The sequence below is a fragment of the Anthonomus grandis genome, chromosome 13 (genome assembly GCF_022605725.1).
Source record: "Anthonomus grandis grandis chromosome 13, icAntGran1.3, whole genome shotgun sequence".
NCBI lineage: Eukaryota > Metazoa > Arthropoda > Insecta > Coleoptera > Curculionidae > Anthonomus > Anthonomus grandis.
In genome coordinates, this window is record NC_065558.1 from 8,247,114 (window position 1) to 8,269,580 (window position 22,467).

Sequence of the window (22,467 nt, forward strand, 5' to 3'; positions counted from 1 at the left end):
TCTAATAACTCAGTTTTTTTATTTAAATTTAAATAAATATTTACTATAAAGGCTGCATCTTCATTATTTGTGCTTAAACCCTCCTAAAAGCCAAATTAACATTATTGAGAAGATTCTTTACTTAATCAACTTTTCTATGATCTTAGCAGACATGGCAAAAATAAGACATTTAGTTCACCACCTTTAAATAGAGCTGTAAATACTTTGAGGTTATTCGAAAATGCACTAAATACCTCTCTGAAAACTAACATTAATTACAAATGCAACAGAGGAGAAATCTTAATCTATGAAGAATCTTAGCAGACTTCCATCAACCCTACATAAGTGTCTTAATTTTTTTAACTTTATACATGTCAGGGTAAGAGAAGTCCTTGATAAAAATATGTTGAGTAAAACCTATAGGGGATCTTGTTTAGGGGGTTTAGATTATCTGTCAGCTCCTTCGCTATTGAAGAGTAAAATTGATTAAAGAAATTTGCATCAATTGGAAGTTCCTCCAATTTTCCTTGGGTTTAATGTGTGCCATCTCCTCTGTTGTTTGCCTTGCATATCAATCAATTTGCTGATGACTCTCTCATGTTTTTTTAATTCTGACTCACAGAAGGTCCTTTCTACGATTCTCAATGAGGAATTTAAAGTTAGTTTAACCGTGACTGTGTCAATAAGCTAAAAATTAATTTGTTAAAATTAAGAGGTATAATAATTGGAAAATCTAAAACAGATAAAGAAAGGAATTTTAGTATTAAAATAAATAATGCAAATATCGAATTTGTTGACAGAAAAAATATCTTGGATTTATATTAAATAGTCGGTTAAATTTAAATCATTATTTTGAGTATGTCATTGGTAAGGGATTGGGTTTTTATTTCGTTTAAGGTACAAGCTATCTTTACAATCACTTCTCATTTTACATCAACTTCTTTCGTTTATTTTTAAAATAGAGCATGGTCTTCTACCTCCATATTTGAAGGACTTTCCTAAAAAGAAATTCATAGTTATCAGACAAGACAACATACTGCCGAATTGGGATCTTTGAAAAAAACAAAAATGATTTTAAAAAAAAATTATTGGATTTTCAATAGTTATTATCTCAGTTACAATATAGTGACCTTTAATGATTAAGATTCAGTAGTTCCTGTATATAGGCTTTGTTGCCTTAGGTTTATTGTATGTATTGAAAGTTGAAATTCTTTGAAATCTATATACTGTATAAAAATTCATCTAAGCCTTTCTTATATTACAATAAATCAAAAAAGGGTTTTTTTTAAGATCGATACTTCGTGTTGTTCTCTATATCAAGACCTTTTTGAATACATGGACGACTCCTTTCACTTATTATATTACAATATTAAAATTGATTTCCGGTACTAACAATATCAATTTTTTATTAATGATATTTTTCCATATAAACAATTATTACTCGTAGTAATTTTTCTGTAATTTGTTTCCTAAACATTGAATAGTAAAAAGTAATAAGGACGCAAAATTATCATTTTTAAGGCCAGTGTTGTCCAAGGCTGTATCTATAAAAAATGATAATTTAAACTGGTTAGTATCATGTTAACAATGAATTACCGAATCTTGAGAACAAAGGAGAGTAGTGTCAGATGAGTCCTGATTGCACCAGAGTATACATTAACTAAATTAGTAACTCTCGAAGTACAAAATTCTTTAGTAAATTTTCCCTGTCTACCCCAAGCCTTTTTCTATTGAGATTTGTCAAATTTCTTAGACAAATCAAGAAAGTTAAAATTATACAAACCATTTAGAAGTTGACGATTACACATTTATTATTCGTCAAATTAATTACTTGAACTCATACTGAAAATAAAACTAAGACATTAAATAAAATTAACAGATTAAATATATTATTTCCTCAATGTATTACAATATTTTACAAAACATGTTCACGATCATTGAAACACTAAAATCAGTTTTTGTACTGACTGTATTTTAACATAAAATTAATTTAATAAATAAGTAAACCGACTACCTGAATTGTTTGACAAAAAATGCAGTAGTAGTATCGAGACATAACTAAAATATGATTAAAAAAAGCAATAACATAAAAAGCATAATCGATTAAGAAAATTGGCCTAATCGATACTAAAATATTGATCAACAGAAACATTGGTCAACAAATCGTCGGTATTCAAAAGTTCATCCGTACCGAGTCCAATAGAGGTAGATGGATCAACGTTAGGCTCGTTCAAATTGTTCGGATAAGTAACCACGTCGGGCTGTTCACTTTGGACCTGGATGATATCGTTCCAAACTGCCTCACTTAACTGGCCATTATCAAAATTGTCATTTTTATCCATAACACTATCCAAATCAACCTGGGCACCCTGCGGTTGCGAATCCGTCGGTTCTTTTACAACCTCCAAATCCTGCTCCGCATCGTGCATCAAATCGTCCTCTTGCAACTTATAATTGTCATTTACCAATTTATAGAAGTTGGTCATGTCCTCGGGGGTGAGGTTCATCAAGAGCTCTTTGATTTGGTTCCGTTCTACCCTCGAATTATCGATGCGATACCCTAAAGATTCCTGACCTCTGGCTCTTTGTAAGGCACCGTTAGAAGGCGTTTTACTTGTTGACGGTATGCTGGTCGAGTAATCAAACTGAGGAAGGTTCTGAGGGTTTTGGTTGGTTAGATTTTGACTGGCGCTAGGTAGAATGTCTTCTAAGGCAGTTGAGACCTGCATGTTCGGTAAGGGACTTTGACGAGTTTGAGGATTTTCTACAAAACAATTTGTATTATTAGTCTACAGTTAACAGAAAATAAACAAGTTTCGAACTTTAGAACGAGGGCTTATTGAGCAATGTAACAAAGACAACCCAAGGAGACAAATAAAAAATAGAATATATGGATATTATAGATGGGTAGTATTGTCTGTTGTAGATTTTTACCAGGTCATAGAGTCTTTCAATTTTTTTGTAGTACCTATAATGTTAAGTTAATTTTGTGGATACTATTTTGAGTGTTTATAAAATAAATTTCTTCCAGGAAATTGAGTGCACTTGGTCACAAAACAGAGGGAGATAAGCTCAACTGCCTGGACGAATATTTCAATTATTCCAGGCAGTTGAGTGAATTTAACCATCTCAGAGAAAGACAGATTTCTTCCAGGAAATTAAGTGCACTTGGCCACATGACAGAGAAAGAAAAGAGACTGATGGCTACCACTGAACTGCCTGTACAAATATTTTAATTATTCCAGGCAGTTGAGTGCGTTTAACCATCTCAGAAAAAGACAGATTAGATTTCTTCCAGTGAATTGAGTGCATTTAACCACCTGACAGATAGAGAGAGAAAAAATAGCGTGATAGTTACCACTCAACTGCCTGTACAAATATTTTAATTATTCCAGGCAGTTAAGTGCATTTAACCATCTCAGAGAAAGACAGATCTCTTCCAGGAAATTAAGTGCATTTGGCCACATGACAGAGAAACAAAAGAGAGTGATGGCTACCACTCAACTGCCTGTACAAATATTTTAATTATTCCAGGCAGTTGAGTGCGTTTAACCATCTCAGAAAAAGACAGATTAGATTTCTTCCAGTGAATTGAGTGCATTTAAACACCTGACAGAGAGAGAGACAGAAAAAATAAAGTAATAGTTACCACTCAAGTGCCTGTACAAAAATTTTAATTATTCCAGGCAGTTGAGTGCATTTAACCATCTCAGAGAAAGACAGATCTCTTCCAGGAAATTAAGTGCATTTGGCCACATGACAGAGAAAAAAAAGAGAGTGATGGCTACCACTCAACTGCCTGTACAAATATTTTAATTATTCCAGACAGTTGAGTAAATTTAACCATCTCAGAGAAACACAGATTTCTTCCAGGAAATTGGGTGCACTTGGCCACATGACAGAGAAAGAAAAGAGAGTGATGGCTACCACTCAACTGCCTGTACAAATATTTTAATTATTCCAGGCAGTTGAGTGCGTTTAACCATCTCAGAAAAAGACAGATTAGATTTCTTCCAGTGAATTGAATGCATTTAACCACCTGACAGAGAGAGAAAGAGAAAAAATAAAGTAATAGTTACCACTCAACTGCCTGTACAAATATTTTAATTATTCCAGGCAGTTGAGTGCATTTAACCATCTCAGAGAAAGACAGATTTCTTCCAGGAAATTGAGTGCACTTGGCCACATGACAGAGAAAGAAAAGAGAGTGATGGCTACCACTCAACTGCCTGTACAAATATTTTAATTATTCCAGGCAGTTGAGTGCGTTTAACCATCTCAGAAAAAGACAGATTAGATTTCTTCCAGTGAATTGAGTGCATTTAAACACCTGACAGAGAGAGAGACAGAAAAAATAAAGTAATAGTTACCACTCAAGTGCCTGTACAAAAATTTTAATTATTCCAGGCAGTTGAGTGCATTTAACCATCTCAGAGAAAGACAGATCTCTTCCAGGAAATTAAGTGCATTTGGCCACATGACAGAGAAAAAAAAGAGAGTGATGGCTACCACTCAACTGCCTGTACAAATATTTTAATTATTCCAGACAGTTGAGTAAATTTAACCATCTCAGAGAAACACAGATTTCTTCCAGGAAATTGGGTGCACTTGGCCACATGACAGAGAAAGAAAAGAGAGTGATGGCTACCACTCAACTGCCTGTACAAATATTTTAATTATTCCAGGCAGTTGAGTGCGTTTAACCATCTCAGAAAAAGACAGATTAGATTTCTTCCAGTGAATTGAATGCATTTAACCACCTGACAGAGAGAGAGAAAGAGAAAAAATAAAGTAATAGTTACCACTCAACTGCCTGTACAAATATTTTAATTATTCCAGGCAGTTGAGTGCATTTAACCATCTCAGAGAAAGACAGATTTCTTCCAGGAAATTGAGTGCACTTGGCCACATGACAGAGAAAGAAAAGAGAGTGATGGCTACCACTCAACTGCCTGTACAAATATTTTAATTATTCCAGGCAGTTGATTAGATTTCTTCCAGTGAATTGAGTGCATTTAACCACCTGACAGAGAGAGAGAGAAAAAATAAAGTAATAGTTACCACTCAACTGCCTGTACAAATATTTTAATTATTCCAGGCAGTTGAGTGCGTTTAACTACCTCAGAAAAAGACAGATTAGATTTCTTCCAGTGAATTGAGTGCATTTAACCACCTGACAGAGAGAGAGAGAGAGAAAAAATAGAGTGATAGTTACCACTCAACTGCCTGTACAAATATTTTAATTATTCCAGTTGCAGCAGTTGAGTGCATTTAACCATTACAGAGAGAGAAAAAAAGAATTGAGTAGGCTGGAAGATTTTTTTTCCTTCTAAGGATTTGAGTGCATTTAGGCACCTGACAGAGACAGAGAGAAAAGAGAGGGATTATTGAATACCCAATGTGGCTAAATTTTGAATAGTTTATCATTTATGTATTGTACAACCACTGTGCTTTAAGTTCATACGTACTGATTGTTATAACTACTTGATCGGTTGTTTTTCAGATTGTTTTCTTTTCTTTTCTGTACCATTTGGTTTTACTGTAGTGTACATTTCAAATAAATAAAACAGTCATAATATAGACAGAGCCTTTTACACACAAGTTTTGTTTCAGAGAATTAAGCGCATTTAGCCACATGGCAGAGAAAGAGAGAAATAAGAGTTTAGACAAATATTTTAATTATTCCAGGCAGTTGAGTGAAATTAACCATTTCAAGGAGAAAATAAAGAACTGGAGAGCCTGGAATTGTTTTTAAAATTTCTTCCAAAGAATTGAGCGCACTTAGCCACATGACAGAGAGAGATGAAAGAGTGATGGCGCTTACTCAAGTGCCTGGAGAAGTATTTTAATTCTCCCATGCAGTTGAGTGCATTTAACCATCTCAGAGGGAGAAAAAAGAAAATTGGAGAGCCTGGAAGTTTTTTTTTTTAATTTCTATTAGGGAATGAAGTGCACTTAACCACATCACAGAGAGAAAACAGAGAGTCATGGCTACCACTTAACTGCCTGGACGAATATTTTAATTATTCCAGGCAGTTGAGGGCATTTAACCATCTCAGAGAGAGAGAGAGAGAAAGAGAAGGAAAATGGAGAGCATGGAAAATTCTTTTAAATTTCTTCCAACAATTTGAGTGCATTTGGCCACATGACAGAGAGAGATAAGAGTGTGATGGCTGTCACTCAAGTGCCTGGAGGAATATTTTAATTCTCCCATGCAGTTGAGTGCATTTAACCATCTCAGAGGGAGAAAAAAGAGAATTGGAGAGCCTGAAAGAGTTTTTTTTTAATTTCTTTTAGGGAATGAAGTGCACTTAACTACATGACAGGGAGAGAAGAAAAATGAAGAGCATGGAAAATTCTTTTAAATTTCTTCCAACAATGTGAGGGCAACTTCAGCTCTTTCAAGCACAGTTTACAGGATATGAATTGAGACAACCCATCAGAATCCAATAGCTCACAAGTGACAAGAAGTGTTTACTTTGCATTAGTTAAAGCACACCTAATATATGAAATTTTGCCATGGGCATGTATCTTCATTATGGAACAATCTGCCTAATGTATAGAAAATGTAATAGCACTCAGGAACAGGCAACTTAATGAGGTTCACAATTGCAGTTAAGAAGTTGCTTGTATTAGATGCATTTTATACAGTTGATGTTACATGTTAGCATTGAGGTATGTAGTTTTAGTCCTATATCACTTTATGTTATATATTTTAACAATGTTCAAATTTTCAAACACCTACATCAGCTACAAGGTTTGTGAATTTTGTAAATTGTTGTTCTAGTTATCTATTTTTCCCTTTGTCAACTAGATGGTTACAATAAATCAAATTTGGACTTTGACTTACCATTATCACTAACATTTTCTCCAGGTTCCACAACAGTATAGGCCACATTTTCAACACCATTCTTATCATGGTGTTCATCAAATTCTGACCAAAACTCATGAGGATTATTCCGATATCTATAATCAAGCTCCAAGATCTTAGGTCCGGTCTTAAGATATTTGTTTGAGTTGCTGGTGCTCACTGTCCTTCCCCCTCTACTACTCCTCGCATTGTGATGCTTTTGCACATAAGCAATAAGGAAATGTATCAGTTTATTAATGATTTTCGTCTGTTTCGAGTACTTCAGTCTTAACGAGTTCATTTCCCTCCATAGGGCGGCGTTCTCTTGCCGCAATTTCGTCATCTCATTTGAGATTGTATCACTTTTTGTTTTGATTTCCTTTAGAGTAGTCTGGAGCTTTTGCACATCAGTTTGATGTTGGTTCTGTTGCTGTTGGTTGTTGGATAGTCTTGAAGTTGAGGCTTTTGGACGACCTATAATTTATAAACAAAGACCATTCTTCTCTGAATAAGTCTATATCAAGGTTCTTTAGAAATCATTCTTAACCAATGTTCATTAAACAATATAACGGGGATTCATTAGAAATAGGTTTATTTAACACTAATATTGAGAACATTCCCCAATGTAAGACATATATAATTTAAATATTATTAACAACAGTATTTACTTGTTGCTCCATGCTATGCTATCAACTTATAATACTTATCATTACTTATATATTTAAAGATACTTACTTGGTTGAGTTTTTCTTTTAATCAATGGCAAAAGTTCAGGAAGATCTTTCTGAAAAAATGGTTGAGTAAAGTGACATTCGTCCTCAACATTTTGCACTTTATGAAAGTCATACAAGTTCAGCTGTCTGACGAAACTACTCATCTGGTTATGCTTAAAGTACTTCGGAAGGGTTTCTGATATAAACTTTAGTTGGTCATGTATAACGAACCCTTGTCCATCTTCGGTCCAGCTAATGATGTCATCTGTGCTGGGGTCGTTTATCATTTTCCATATTTTCTTTATGAATAAGGGAATTTGTACGTTTAAGCTGTTTGTATTAGACGGTACCTGACCGGGATCTAACACGATATTAATAACTGGGATATCCTGGTTTTCCAATTGGTTTAATAGGGATTCCGGGGAACTCTCTGCATGATCTTCTATTTCAGTTTTGGGCTTTACATTTTTATTCATTTTGGAACATTTGACTCTTCACGCAATAAAATAGTTGCACTTGTTTATTATTATTGTTATTATTATTATTATTAATCGATCTATTGTATTTGCTATTTATTCAAATTGCCTTTTTTTTTAGTGTTGTTTTTCTCATTCGTATGTTTGACGTTTACTTTGACAGTTTGTTCCCGGTTTGACATTGATTTACAGGGCGCGGGAAACCGACGTTGCCAAATTTATGCGCGCGTTTCATCCAACTTTGTTTCCTTGGATGCTGTTATTGTTACGTAAAAGTTAAATGAGAGATTCTTAAAAGAAATTGAATTGTCTGTAACATTGTTTATGTTATAAAATAGCGCAAAATTAATAATAACTGAGATATCAAATAAAATGTCCAGGTAGACTGTGTGACTGACCAACATTAATTCGCGTAAAAGTTGCGGTAGAATTTCTTAAAGAAAATTAAATTATCTATAACATTTGAATTTCTCCCTACAACTCTTCTAAGAAATCCAAAATGGCCACCGAAATGTCTCAGTTTTTGTATGATTTTTTGGTAAAGTTATGGCGCGAAATTCAAATGATTCATTGTTCCTTTAGGCCTACCGCACACTGGCAACTTTTTAATCTCGGCGATTAAATAGTTTAGTCACTAAAAATTATTGCAAATCTATTTACAACGCCCAATGATGACTGAATAGTTGCTCCGCAACCTCAGTCGAAATGGATTTCCTAGAAACAGCGTGCGTTTGTGCTTTGATTTTAAAAAAACGTCGTCAAAAAGGAAAGCGAAAATTTTGGGTCCATCCTCTGTTAAGTAAAAGACTTCTAGATGGGCAATTTTATAAATTGTTCAGCACTTTGAGGGAACATCCAAATAAATTTTTTAATTATTTCCGTATGAGTATACGAAGCTTTGATGAGCTTCTGGTGTTGATAGGTCCTCATATTTCATACCAGAATACACAATTACGAATGGCTGTGCCGCCACAGGAAAGATTGGCCGTAACTCCAAGGTAAGAAAAAAACTCATTTTATCGAAAAATATTTATTACGAAGAAATATATTAGTATTATAAGCATTTAATGTAATTCAAGCAGAGACGACATTTCTGACTCATCATCAATTTGCTGTTGGGACGTATTTGCATAAACCTGTACCTGTCCTGCGGAAAAGTCTGAAATATATTGTGCTGCAGTATAGCTTGGATTGCGATTGCTGCTTTGTATAACATTGTTATAACCTTCTTGGTGGTAGGAATATGTTGGCGAGTGCAAAGAACTATTTCTATCATCTCCATAATGTGATCCTTCTGCACTAGTTGAAGGAATATTTACGGCAAGACTTTTGGCAGTATTTTGGTGGTGCAAAGCATTTGCTTCATGGGGAATTTGATTTTGGCCGCTTCCCGACATACGAACGCGTCTTATCACATTCAGGATTTCCGTTCGTGCAATAAATTTTTGGTCTTCATTAAATTTTTTTAATGAAGGGAGTAGAGACAAAAGAAAATATTTATCTTCGTCAATTTCATTCTCTGTATCCTCTTTTTCCCTCAAAATCTGAAGCAGAGATTCCTCATATGTTTTCTGATGAGTTTTCTTTTGGTAAATTTTCTTTCTAGAATGGTCAGTCTTGGCACCAGTACGAAGTTGCGTAGCTTCACTAGCTTCTGATTCTTCCTCTCTGGTTTCTGTGTTATCTTCCACATCATCAGTACCTTGTTCGAGACTGTTGTAACTAATTCTGCTTTCTATAGAATCCCGCAGAAATAAAAGCTGCTCAAAGTAAAGATATTTCCTTCTCTTTTTAGCCCCAGAACCAGAGGCAATATTCTTTTGAGCATCGTACTCTCTTTTAAAACATGTCCTAAGATTTTTCCATCTTTTTTGTAACTCGTTACCTAAAAAAACATTATGTATATGATATGATGTATAAAACATGATGTATATTAGACAATTTTTTTTTTAGATATTTAGCAACGGAAAATAGCTTTGCATCACTACATTATGAATATTTACTTGGAATTACAACGATACAAAAAATTGTAAAAGACACATGTGAGAAACTTTGGGAATGTTTGGTGCCACTCTATATGCCAAAACCGGATCATGATGACTGGATAAGAGTTTCCAATGAGTTTAATGAGAAAACACAATTTCCCAATTGCATCGGAGCAGTAGACGGGAAACATATTAGAATAAAAAGACCTGATAAATCTGGGTCCGAATTTTTTAACTATAAATCTTTCTTTTCTACTGTTCTTCTAGGCATTGCAGATTCCCATTATAATTTTATATATGTTGAAGTAGGATCTTATGGATCGACAAGTGATTCCAACATATTTAAACAATCGGCATTTTCGCATTTGTTTGACAAGAAGGAATTAAATATTCCGAATGAAAAAAATCTTCCTAATGATGAAAATGGAAAAGCTATGCCGTTTGTGCTCGTGGGAGATGAAGCTTTTGCTCTCTCAAAATTCGTTTTGAGGCCATATCCAAGCAGAAATTTAACCGTAAAACAACGAATCTTTAATTATAGACTTTCGAGGGCGCGTAGAATGATAGAATGTACATTTGGAATTTTATCCAACAAGTGGCGTATACTCCACAGGCCTCTAGATACCCAAGTTGAATTTAGCGACTCCATTACAAAAGCATGCTGTATTTTACACAATTATGTGAGAAAACTTGATGGACTAAATTTTGAAGACACCTTTGATGAATGTCCATTGGAAGATATTCTTGCTCTTGGACTAAGGAGCAACAATGAAGGGTATACAGTTAGAGATTATATTGCAAATTACTTTATTTCTCCTCAAGGGTCTGTTCCTTGGCAATATGATAAGATTTAAAAATTTATGTTCTGGTCTTTTGTGAATATACAGGGTGTTTTTTAAGTTGAGGTTTTTCTTTTAACACTAAGTATATAGAACGCAAGAAAATAAGAACTTTTATAAGAATAAAATTTTGTCTTAAATTGTCTTGTTTCTGAGATACAGGGTCTTCACGTTTTACATTTTGCTAACTTAAACACACTGTATTTTGGAGGAAAGCAATTTCGACGATAAAAAATGTGATTATAAAAAACTTTATTTTTTATTTAAATGCAATGAATATTTTTATTATTTGGCAGAACAAAAATTTGTAATTTTTTAGGCCATTTTTATTTAACATGTTTTTTCATTCATAACCGAGAAATCGATTGTTAAAAAAAAAAAACTTTTATAATTTGTGCTTTAAAAACGACATTTTGTAGGTCAAAATAAGAACAAAAGTTCCTATAAACAGATGACTTAAATTGCTTAGTCTCCTAGCAAAATGAAAAATTTTTACACCCTGTATCTCAGAATCAAGACCTTTTTGAACAAAATTTTATTCTTATAAAAGTTTTTATTTTCTTACATTCTATATAGTGTTAAAATGTAAACCCCAAATTTAAAAACACCCTGTATATATTTGAATAATTCTGTAGGTATGTTGAATCTGTGACTTGATAAACATAAAATAATTTGGTAAAACTTACCTTTTTCATTCTTTTCCTTATCCCCAAGTTCATTCCAATTCTCAATGAATTTTTCACATAATTCAGTCCATAATTTTTTCTTTAGATTTTTATCTGAATATTCTTTTTGTTTCGTATTGTACAATGCTGGTCGTTTTTCGACTTCAGTAATAAACAATTCAACATCTATAGCAGCCATTTTTGTTGTAATTTGCCGGCTTATCGACAAATATTAACTACAAAGCAACTTTTTTCAAAGCAAATCACCAGTGAGCGCGATCCCGTTTAAAACAAGCTTGTTCTATTTTATCAGCAACTGTTTCGTCTCTCAAAGAATCCAACAGGTTGGAATTTTTTAGTTACCGCAACTAAATAATCACCTGTGTGCGGTAGGCCTTATGGTCTTCTGCAACAGGTCACTTCCGGTGGCCATCTTTGACCCTCTCAGTACTTGTGGCGCGAAATTCAAATGTCGAAATAAAATGTTCCAGGAATATGAAATAAGACACTATTTTCATAAAATTTATTTTATTCTTATTAAAGAAACACATATTAATGGCAAATATTAAATTTTTATTACCAGGGGATTACTTTCAGAGGGTCAGAACAAGTTTTTCTTCTCTTGTGCGCAAATATGACGGAAAATGTTGAAAAATTACTTCTGAGCAATCTTGATTATGAAAAGTGCTAGTGCGTGGATTTGAATTTCCCGCCACAGCTCTATTTAGAGCATTCCGTGTGAAAGTCAAAATAAAGAATGTCACAGTTTTTGTATAAAATACTTCAGGAAAGCAGATTGTTTTTGATTATTCTACATAAAAATGGTCCATTGTTTGGCTTTACTTGGTATGTCACTTGTGGCGGCCATCTTGGCAAAGTTATGGCGCAAAATTCAAATGATCCATTGTTTCTTATGGCCTTCCTGAATACGTCACTTCCGGTGGCCCAGGAAATAAAATGTTACATGAATATGGAATAAAACACAATTTCCGACAATTGATTTATTTTACTCTCATTAAACAATAGACAACAAATTAATATCTATCATATAAGCAAATATTGATGTTTTATTACCGTGAGGAGGTTTCTCGAAGGTCAGAAAAAGTTGACCTTGTATGGAACAACTGACAGTAAAATTGAAAAATTGCTTTCGAGCAATCCTGATAATAAAAGGTGTAGGTGCAAGCATTTGAGTTTCCCGCCATAACTTTACCGAGAAATTCAAAATGGCCGCCGGGAGTGACATACCGGAGAAAGGTAAAATAGAGGATTGTAATTGTGACAATAAACTCGACCTTGTCACTTCCTGCGGCCATCTTGGACCTTCTCATAGTACTTACGGTGCGAAATTCAAATGTCGAAATAAAATGTTATATAAGTATGAAATAAAACACAACTTCCATCAACTGATTTATTTTATTCTCATTAAACAATAGACAACAAATATTTATCATATATGGCAAATTTTGGCATTGAATGCTTTGGCATTAAACCCCATCTGAACTAAACATTTAATACTCTGAAAATAATTAATATAACATATTTACATAAACTGTTAAGTAATACTAGAAAATAACTAACATAATATAATATATTTGCATAATATATAGCATTAACGACGTGTGAAAATACTTTTCTCTTCTTGTTTTTTGTAAAAATACTATTCTATGACTAAAAGGCATTATTGTATCGTCTAATTTACTACATTTACATGATCACTAGAAGTTTGACTAATTTACTTCCATTTGAAGGTTATTGGTATTTTCTACACTATTAGTAGCTACTTCACCCTTATTATTATTAAACTTTTCCCCCTCATCATCGTTATCCAATAAAACCTCATTATCCCGTTCACCGTTACTGGCCTCCAACCTTAAATTATCACATAACATGTAACCGTTCACATGATTAACCTTATTTGGTATAAAATGAAGTTTCGTATGGTCACGTAGAAAGTGAACCTGTGGCACTGAAAAATCACAGTGATCGCACGCATAAGTATGAACAACCCCGGAGACACTTTTGTGTTTCTTTTGGTGATTTTCTAGGGCATCCCTACGTGTGTTCACGTAAGGACAATATTGGCACCAATGCAGTTTTTTCTCCTCACTGGGCACCGGAGTCCTCTGATGCAGAATCTCAGACATTTGCTGCTCCTCTGCGCTAATTTTCACTAAATCCGTGCAAGAATCTTCTTCTGCTTCTTCTTCCTCGTCTTCGTCATCATCCAGGTTCTCTTCAGAGTCTTCTTCCTTTTTGGCTGCATGAGCGTCATCACTGAACTTGTGTTTCTTCAAATGTTGCACAAAGTTCGCATAGTACTTCACCGAATAGTCGCATGCAGCACAGTTGTATCGCTGGTTAGATCCGTGGAGACCCAAATGGATTTTGTACTGCTCACGTTTCTCGAATGCGCTGGGGCATTTATGGCACTTGTAACGTTTCTCTTTGGCTCTGCCGTTTTTTATGTACGTTTGATAGATGAAGTCTGGATTGCCGTGCATTTGGGTGCCGAAATGTTCTTCAGAAGCTTTACTCCTTTTTGTTTGGGTTTCCTCGGTTGCTGATTGCCTCTGTTGGGCTTCATGAAGTTGCTGAAACAAGTCGGTTCCAGACAGAGGGACTGTTAAAGCGGATTTCAAGGGTTTACTAAGGAACGATGCCAGAATGTTGTTTTTTTGTTCCAGTTTGCTCTTGACTGGTTCGGTTTTCCATATTACGTCCCCTTCGGGTCCTGTGGCTTCTTTTAAGGGAGCTTCAGCATGTTCGGAGCTTACCGTGTGAAAGCTTTTAAGCACATTGGTTCTTTCTTGGTAGTCTGTGGTGTGCACTTTGGAGTGGGATTTTAAGTAGTCGTCCACGTTAGTGGCGTAAGTGCAGTGCTCGCATTTAAACTGGTTGTCTAGGTTATTATGGAAATCTTTGTGTATAGCGAGCTCGTTTTCTTTTAAGAATCTTGCTGGACATTCTTGGCAAAAGTGCAAAAACTTCTCAGTGTCCACCTCTTCCATTTCAACTTCTAAAAACTCGGAGGTATCAAACTCGTTGTTACCTAGCAGTTCTTTCAGTTGTTCTTCGTCAGGCTTGGTGGTGTCCACTGGGCAATGCACCACTCCGTACACCCCCTGGTGTACTTTTATATGTGAAGAGAGCACCCCCGCATTATTACACACGTAATTGCACTCGGTGCACTTGTGCTCCTGCTCATTTACTTTAGGAGACTTTTCGCGGGCGCCATGCATCTTTTCGTGCTCCTGAATGTTGACCTTACGAGAGTTCACGTGAGGACAGAACCGGCACTTAAACATTTTCGAAAACTGATTATTCTTCGACACCCACACCAAAGGAATATCAGTAGAATCAGAAACTTCCTCCCCAGAATCACCACCAGCCGCTTGACTATTATTCTTCATATTGATTCCGTGCACCTTCATATGTTGATGCAACAAATGTCGCTTGCTAACGTTATAATTGCAATGATCGCAAACGTACTGACCGCCCCGATATTTATGAAACTGTTTGTGATAAGTGTACTGGGATTTCGAATTGGTCACGTAAGGACAGAGGGAGCATTTGAACTTTTTCCCTTCCGGGTCACTAGAGGTCGTCTCGTGCAACTTTAAATGTTCGATAAAGTCCTTCTCGGCGTTCACGCGATAGTTGCAATACATACACTTGAACGCGGCAGTGTTTTGGGGCAAATGTCCCTCGAAGTGTCCTTGGAAGTCCGCGTTCGTGTCGGTGGTGTAGGGACAAACGCTGCATTTGTACACTCCAGATTGTGAGGAGGGATCCAAGTCGTCCAGGTCGTCCAACAGTTGCTCCTCGATTTCGATTTTTTCTTGGCCGTTCTTAGTGCTGACCACTCTTATATCGCCGCTGTGTTTCAATCTGCAGTGACGCTGAAAAGAAATAAGATTGTCAGTATTTAATTCAAGAGTCAATTTGTGTTTTAAGATTATTAATGAATTTTTTGGAGCAAGTGTTTACTCCAGCTGAACATGGGTTGGGTTAATACGAAATTTAATCTGAATATTTATTTCAAGCATTTTAAACAGGAAGGCCCGGATTTACAAAAAATGGCGTAAGGTTGGTAATTTGTTGCTGGTCAACTGATTTATTTTGTACATTTACGTTTATATCACAGATGTACATATTATTGTGTTTTCTGCAAAACAGGAATAGCAAAATAAACAGTAAAAAGTGACAAGATTATATTTGTGGCCTGTGAACTGTGCCTTATCAATAACGATCTAGAAGTAGCAAATTCTATTCAAGTTTCTATAGATAATAATACTTGTATGTAAATAAACTTATATTTTATCGTTCGATCTATCTCTTGCTTCAAACGATGTGTAATAAGCTGAATGAATAATTTTTTTATTCCATCTTTTTTTTACATTTTTAAGAGTCCTTTTTTAACCTTAAGAAAAAACTAACATAAAACTTTTGAAGAACTTGAAAGAAAAACTCACAAATCTGTAACACTACTTATATAATAACGTGCCGTACTACTGTAGTTGAAGGAAAACTCTGTATCTGACCTCTATGGTAATACATAACATCCATAGCTTATCATTCTTTTTTTTGTAAGGTGTTTATATATATTTTATTGTCCTGACGAGTACGGTTGCTAGATCGATTTGAGTATTAGATTTCATATTATCTAAAAGTATCATATTGAAATACTAGTAAAATCATTATTTTAGAAATATATTTGTATCCAATTAAATATAATTTACTTTCGTCTTTTTTTTATCACGAAGGGAGGTTAAGACAAAAAATATATAAAATAACAGGAGAAAAATACTTTTTATTAAGAATTGAAAGATGTAAAATGTTCTGTCATTTAATACAATTGCAAAATGGAGACGGATTTTTAATTACAGACTTGTTTGATCATGTAGTCTAGTTGAATATAAGAAATTTATATATAATACACTATATAGGATACTTATTTCAAACATTTTAAACAGGAAGGCTTCAGTGATAACTTAGTCAAAAACTGTTTTCAATTAGTCCAGGGTTCACATTCAAAAGGAATGGGACAAAACAGGGAATTATGTAGATTTTAACCTATAAGCTCCATCTTTCCAAAGAATAATTCAAAATGTCTCAAATGCCGAAAAGTAACAAATGATATTTTTCTCAGGAACTTTAGAACGAGATTTCCTAAGTAAGGTTAATTTAAGTATCTAGAGCTGTGAGATTCTTTAATTATACTGTTTTATTTTTCGAAGTTCGTACAAGAACTTGAAAAAAAAAATTTCAAAAATATTGATTTTTTTAAAATTTATTCGGCACAAAGTTCATAGCTCATAAAATTGACCAGATATCATTTTGAAAAATTGTACATGGACAATTTTATTAGACACCTATTTCAAAGTTCGTACGAGAATTTGAGAAAAAAATATTTTTCGAAAATATTGTTTTTTTTCTAATTTATTCGACACAAAGCTCATAACTCATAAAATTGATCAGATAGCATTTTGAAAATTTGTACATATCGTCGGTCATCTCACGAAGGGGCGTATCTTATATTTAGCAAATTGTTCAGGAGAGGCAAAAAACGAAAATGTTTCATATTTGAATTGCCGAAGAGCCGGAAATAATTGAGATTCAGATCTAATATTTTTATATCTTGCGTACTGCTATGTAGCCTATGAGTACCTGTCGCATAAAGCGTTATAACTATTTACGCTTTCGAAAAAAAATAATTTTGAATGCAGATACGTCACTTGGTGTGAAACTAAATCTTGACTTTTGTGAGGTACGTCTCTTATCCTTAAAAAATATTGAAAAATAAGTAGGCACAAAAAAATAGCTAGTTAAAAATCAAATAATATTTTATGACAAAATAAAATAAACAGTAATCAAAATATTAAAAAAGCATTAAAAAACAAATAAATCAAATTCACAAATGAAGAAAATATCATTATGCTGTAACAAAAAAAAAACTTTGAACGAAAATTAACAGTGTTTTCTGCATGTTATAATATTGAATACAAAAGTATTACTAATAATATTAGTAGTGACACAACTTCATTCCTAAGTTATGCCTATTCGTCAGTGTGGGGAAGAGAGAGGAAAAACTGTTGATGCTTCGGTGAACGAATTACTGGAGTTTCTCCTTGACACAATGAAATCAAGTCTTTATATTTTTTTCCAGATATTTTTGGCAGTTCCTTGTTCAGTTGAGGTAGTTCTGATGCTGATACATCAAGGGTTACACGTTTTAGAACTATACAGTCATGCTCAGGCTCTAAATGGCTAAAATATTTTAAGAGGGTCAGCTTGTTTAACTAATAATTCCATTACGTTAGTCCACTTAACGTTCTTGCCACGCTCACTGGTTCTAATACTTAAGATTCTAAGGTCTTTTGACAATGACTTAAAACCTTTAAAGTCTCTGAACAGCATTGGAATAACCCTGTAAGGTCTTTTTGTTCGTGCCAGACTAATTATTGTGTATGAGAAGGCAAAAATATATTACCAGCTTTGGAAATAGCTCTGTTGATAGCACTGTGGGCTGAATCTCCTTCGCTTTGCCCATGATTTGTTTCAAAAAAACGTAAAGAGGTTTTCTCTATTGTGGGAAATTTGCTTATGGAATGAATCAGCATAGAAGCGACGATGGAATTTTTGTTTTGGCCGTAACATCCGTCTGCGTACAAATAAAAATTCCGAATACCTTTCTTACTATAATATTCCAGAAGTTGTAATACGCAGGATGCTATTTCAGAAGAACCACGCTTAATGACTGCTTCGTTCCACACGAAACAAAAGCACTCTTTCGTTGCTATGTTATAAAACATAAAATTTTATGTGGCCAAACGACTTTTATAAAAAATGGCGCTTTCATTGGAAATTGACACATAAATCACCTGTTGTAAGTCAACAACACCACACACACTGGATGAATCTTCTATGGCTTTTTTTTACACTGGGATTTCAGTAAACGAACCCTTGTTTTTTCGGCAATATGAATATCGGAGCGAGTTTTTAGTTTCTCTTTAACGGTTTATTCGCCTTCCCTATAGGATACGCAAAGAGAACACAAATCTTTTTTTGGTGAGTGAAAAGATAAATTTTTAGTTTTAAAAAATCTTTTATAGGTATGACTACTTGGTTTTTCCATCCTTCCAATTTTCTTTAATTCATCTAGATACATACCATGCATTCTCCTTAGATTCAAATCTGGATGCAAGTACATTTTGGTCGTGCTAGCACGACAATAATGAGATTCCATCTTGGGAAATCCATCGATGTGATCACTATAAGTTCCTCTCGTTGTTTGTCGCCATTATTTCTCTGTCTTCCTCCCCTTTTATCTGTTTCCAAGATTCCAGCTTCTTTTACCTTACTTAAAGCAGTTCTGGCTGTACGTTCTAAAATCGATAACGTATTCAAAAATAATTTTTTACAAACTATCAAGCATTTTCCAGATAATGCTGTTAAACTGTAAACTATACTTTGTTGTCTTCTTGACTCCTTATTAGTAGTTTTTCTTTTGGTTGTTCTGTTTTCCATGTGTCGTATAAGATACTCCCTTTGCCGCGTCAAATCACCAAGTTCATAATAATATTTGAAAATTGAAGGGTGGAAAAGCTAGAGAGACTAAGTGCCAAAAATTTTAGTATTAACATTTTTGCAAAAAACAGACCTATTTACTGGGATGGATGTCCTATAAGCGACCTAAGTCCATATAACCATTGAAAGCGCCAGTAAACACGCATGACATAAACGTAGGACCTATCTCCAGAAAGGCAGGTCGAGCTTGTGGGCCTAAGTGCCAACAGCGGCGCCTGTCGCATTGTTCCTTATTATTTATTTGTCAGTTTACCTTCTGCTTCGAACGTGTTTGCGTTAAATAGTAAAGGAGGTTAAAATAAATAAGAAAAATGACAGGAATAAAAGAAGAGTCAGTGGAAAGGAATATCAAACTAAAAGTGGCAGATTGCGGCCTGCAAAATCATTGCCAGCGGAAATGGTAAGTTTATGGTTATGTCGAATTGCTTCCAATAATAATTTAACGCGGAAATATCAATAACGTTTCACGACCAGCATGTTGCTTGGTTAAAAACCACGCCTCTTAACTTTATAGGTAGGTACAACATGGTGTAGATGCTTTTGGTATAAAATTATTGAGCATTTTTGTTTATAAGAGAGTAATTCGCACAAAAACTTTTTAGTTAACTTTAAATGGCTTAATTTTATTGACCAAATTACCAATTCTTTGTATTAGGTACCTACCTAGTTTTGACATCAGTATTGTTTTTGTTGATTTAAATGATCTTAAAATAATTGATTAATACATTTCATTGGATACTTAAGGTTGTTTTTTTGTAGGTAACTTGTAAATGCAAGTACAGTTGCCGCGTGCTTTCCTTTGAACAAAGGTTAAAGCTTCACCAAGATTTCTATTTACTTGATGAAAAAAACCAAGGAACCTACCTAATGGGAATCATACAAATAGCCGAAATTCAAAGAAGGTGTCATGGCCACTATGACACGCCAGCTGCGAGTCGAAGGCAATGTTCAGTTTATTACCAGAATCCAGATAAATCAGGAAAATTACTTCACGTATGTAAAAAAACATTTTGTAACACATTCGCTTTGTCCGACAAGAGAGTACACAATCTTGTTTTAAGAAAGCAAAATGGGGAATACATCTTTAAAGAAAAAAGGGGAGTAAAAAACCTAAAGTTTACTGAAAGGGATGAGTTATCTGTTATAAATCATATAAACTCAATTCCGGCAGAGGAGAGTCATTATGGAAGAAGTCAGTCTTCTAAAAAGGAACCTTAGTCCGGATCTTAACATCAACCGGCTTTTTCATGCATTCAAAGATAAATATCCAAATTCCGTGGTTACATACAAATATTATAGTCGAATATTTAAGACAAAGTTCCCCAATCTGTCGTTTCATCGACCAAGGACCGACACATGCAAGACGTGCGATTTTTTGGCATGTTCTATTAATTTGAATAACTCCGAAAGTTCTGAGGCCAAAACGAAATTAGCTTTGCATCATAGCAAATACAAAGCTGCTCTTGCAGATATGCATAATGATGTTTCTAATTCAACCTTGCCATCTAGTCAGTTTACTGTCATTTCTATAGACTTGCAACAGGTTATGTTCGTTCCAACATTAACCCATAGTGACATGTTTGATAAAAGACAGCTTTCGTGTTATAACTTGGCAGTACACATTAGCAATATTAATAAGGCCTACATGTGTATGTGGCATGAGGCCACAGCTTCCAGAGGTGGTGACGAAATTGCCTCCTGTCTTCTTACAGTACTCAACGAACCTAATACTTTCTGCTACAAGGAACGGTTAATCATCTGGTCAGATAACTGTACTGGCCAGAATAAAAATCGCATGATGCTGTTTTTGCTAATTTGGCTTGTAGCTCATGGCCAATTTAAAGAAATTACTCACAAATTTCTTATCAGTGGACACAGCTTTCTCAGCTGTGATCGAGATTTCGCTGTAATAGAGAAAAGAAAACGAAATTCAAAAGCTTTTATCCCCTCAGAATTACACGATATTGTAAAAACAGCGAGATACCATAACCCATTTGAAGTCATAGATATGGATTCAGTCGGGCACTTTTTTCAAATTCAGCAAACAACTGATACACTTGTAAATACCAAAAATATGAACATTTCTAAAGCCACAGGAATTAGAATTTCTGACAGTCTTTTACGGGAAGGATATATTGAAATGAAAACGTCAAATGGCACATGCGAAAACTGGTATAAAATTAAAATATTTAAAAAAGGAAAGACATTTCAACACTTAAAAGAAGCAACATTCCTGGAAAAACCTAAAGGAGTAGTAATAAACCAAGATAAAAGGAAAAATTTATTGGAGATGGTACCGTATCTTGGTAAAGAAGAATATAAGGAATTCTACAGATGTCTTCCAAACTAGTTTAATTTGTTCATTTATTTTAAGTTTTGGTTCTTTTCTTTGTATTAATACAGAATGTTATTTTTTAACTAAAATTTTCGAGAAATAAAGTTTTTTAGTTTTGTTCACAATCCGTTGTTTAAAATACCCAATAATAATAACACGGTACTTAGGCCCTCCAATTTAAAACCTTCTCAGCACGTCAAAGCTAGGCGACCTAAGTACCACAAATTAAAACACGCTCTCCTGTAAAATTATGTTTTTGGCACTTAGGCTCTCTAGCTTTTCCACCCTTCAATTATTTTTCTATCTTCTTCAGTTATCATGATGCATTGCTTGCCAAACTTCTTACACTTTTTTGAATAACAACGTTCTTTGATTGATCTGGACGAAACAGGTTTTTTCGTAAAAGGACTAATGTATTCTTTGCCCAAATCTCTCATTTTTTTAGCAAGTTTTTGTTTATTAATCCTTGGTTGTTTTGCTGAAACATTTCCTTCTTTCTTTGTACCCTGAACTAAAAATGATTCTGGACGTGCTTGTTCTTGACTCTTTGTGGGCGGAGTAACTTCGACAAGTTGCTTTGGTCAGAACAAGTTCAGAACAAGTATCTGGGTCTTCAATAAAATGTTTCCAACTCCCCACGGCGGGTCAGCATCTGAGTCATAACATGGCGACGGGCTGCGCGATTGAGCAGAATGAGACGTATCGCCTTGCGGAACATTGGTTTCTTTTTCAGGAGTTATCACTGGCAACTTCTTTTTAACTAATGTAAAAAGTGGATTTACATAATCATCCTTGCTCCATATCTGTTTCAATTTATTAAGCGGAATGTTGTCCTCGGGGTCGCTAATACTTTCCTCCATGGTTTCAACAGCCAAGACACGTCCCCAATACCACTTCTCATTAAATAACATTTTAACTCGATTTCCCACTCTAATAGTCTTAGATTTATACGTACGTAGTTCACTAACATATACCACGTTTTTGGTACCATCATCCCAGAGCACAAGGGCATCCATGTCTACCCGCAGTGTGGTA

At 34.6% G+C, this 22,467-nt stretch overlaps 3 protein-coding genes across 7 annotated transcripts in view; all 3 read right to left on the minus strand.

The window, feature by feature from the left end:
• Positions 1-1,841: 1,841 nt before the first annotated feature.
• On the minus strand, positions 1,842-8,184 carry LOC126743998 (heat shock factor protein-like). The gene is made up of 3 exons (XM_050451304.1): positions 7,565-8,184; positions 6,830-7,303; positions 1,842-2,743 (listed from the first exon to the last, which is right to left on the minus strand). The coding sequence occupies exons 1-3, from the start codon at positions 8,016-8,018 to the stop codon at positions 2,097-2,099; spliced, it is 1,575 nt and encodes a 524-aa protein (XP_050307261.1). The 5' UTR covers positions 8,019-8,184; the 3' UTR covers positions 1,842-2,096.
• Positions 8,185-9,060: 876 nt separating this feature from the next.
• Positions 9,061-11,834, minus strand: LOC126743999 (uncharacterized). Its single transcript, XM_050451305.1, has 2 exons — positions 11,529-11,834; positions 9,061-9,903 (listed from the first exon to the last, which is right to left on the minus strand). The coding sequence occupies exons 1-2, from the start codon at positions 11,704-11,706 to the stop codon at positions 9,083-9,085; spliced, it is 999 nt and encodes a 332-aa protein (XP_050307262.1). The 5' UTR covers positions 11,707-11,834; the 3' UTR covers positions 9,061-9,082.
• Positions 11,835-12,904: 1,070 nt separating this feature from the next.
• The window catches only part of LOC126743997 (zinc finger protein 236-like), a 168,516-nt gene continuing 158,953 nt past the window's right edge, over positions 12,905-22,467 (minus strand). For all 5 annotated transcript variants that reach the window (XM_050451300.1, XM_050451301.1, XM_050451302.1 and 2 more), the window contains one exon: positions 12,905-15,409. In XM_050451300.1, coding sequence (XP_050307257.1) covers positions 13,238-15,409 — 2,172 coding nt within the window. In that variant the 3' untranslated portion in view covers positions 12,905-13,237. The remainder of the gene's footprint in view (positions 15,410-22,467) is intronic.

Excerpts from the sequence above, each read along its gene's own strand:
- LOC126743999 (XM_050451305.1), bottom strand. The coding sequence starts at position 11,706 with ATGGCTGCTATAGATGTTGAATTGTTTATTACTGAAGTCGAAAAACGA. Across the intron at positions 9,904-11,528 it reads TAAGGAAAAGAATGAAAAAG|GTAACGAGTTACAAAAAAGA; the intron begins GTAAGTTTTACC and ends ATGTTTTTTTAG.
- LOC126743998 (XM_050451304.1), bottom strand. The coding sequence starts at position 8,018 with ATGAATAAAAATGTAAAGCCCAAAACTGAAATAGAAGATCATGCAGAG. Across the intron at positions 7,304-7,564 it reads TAAAAGAAAAACTCAACCAA|GTCGTCCAAAAGCCTCAACT; the intron begins GTAAGTATCTTT and ends TATAAATTATAG. Across the intron at positions 2,744-6,829 it reads AGAAAATGTTAGTGATAATG|AAAATCCTCAAACTCGTCAA; the intron begins GTAAGTCAAAGT and ends ATTGTTTTGTAG.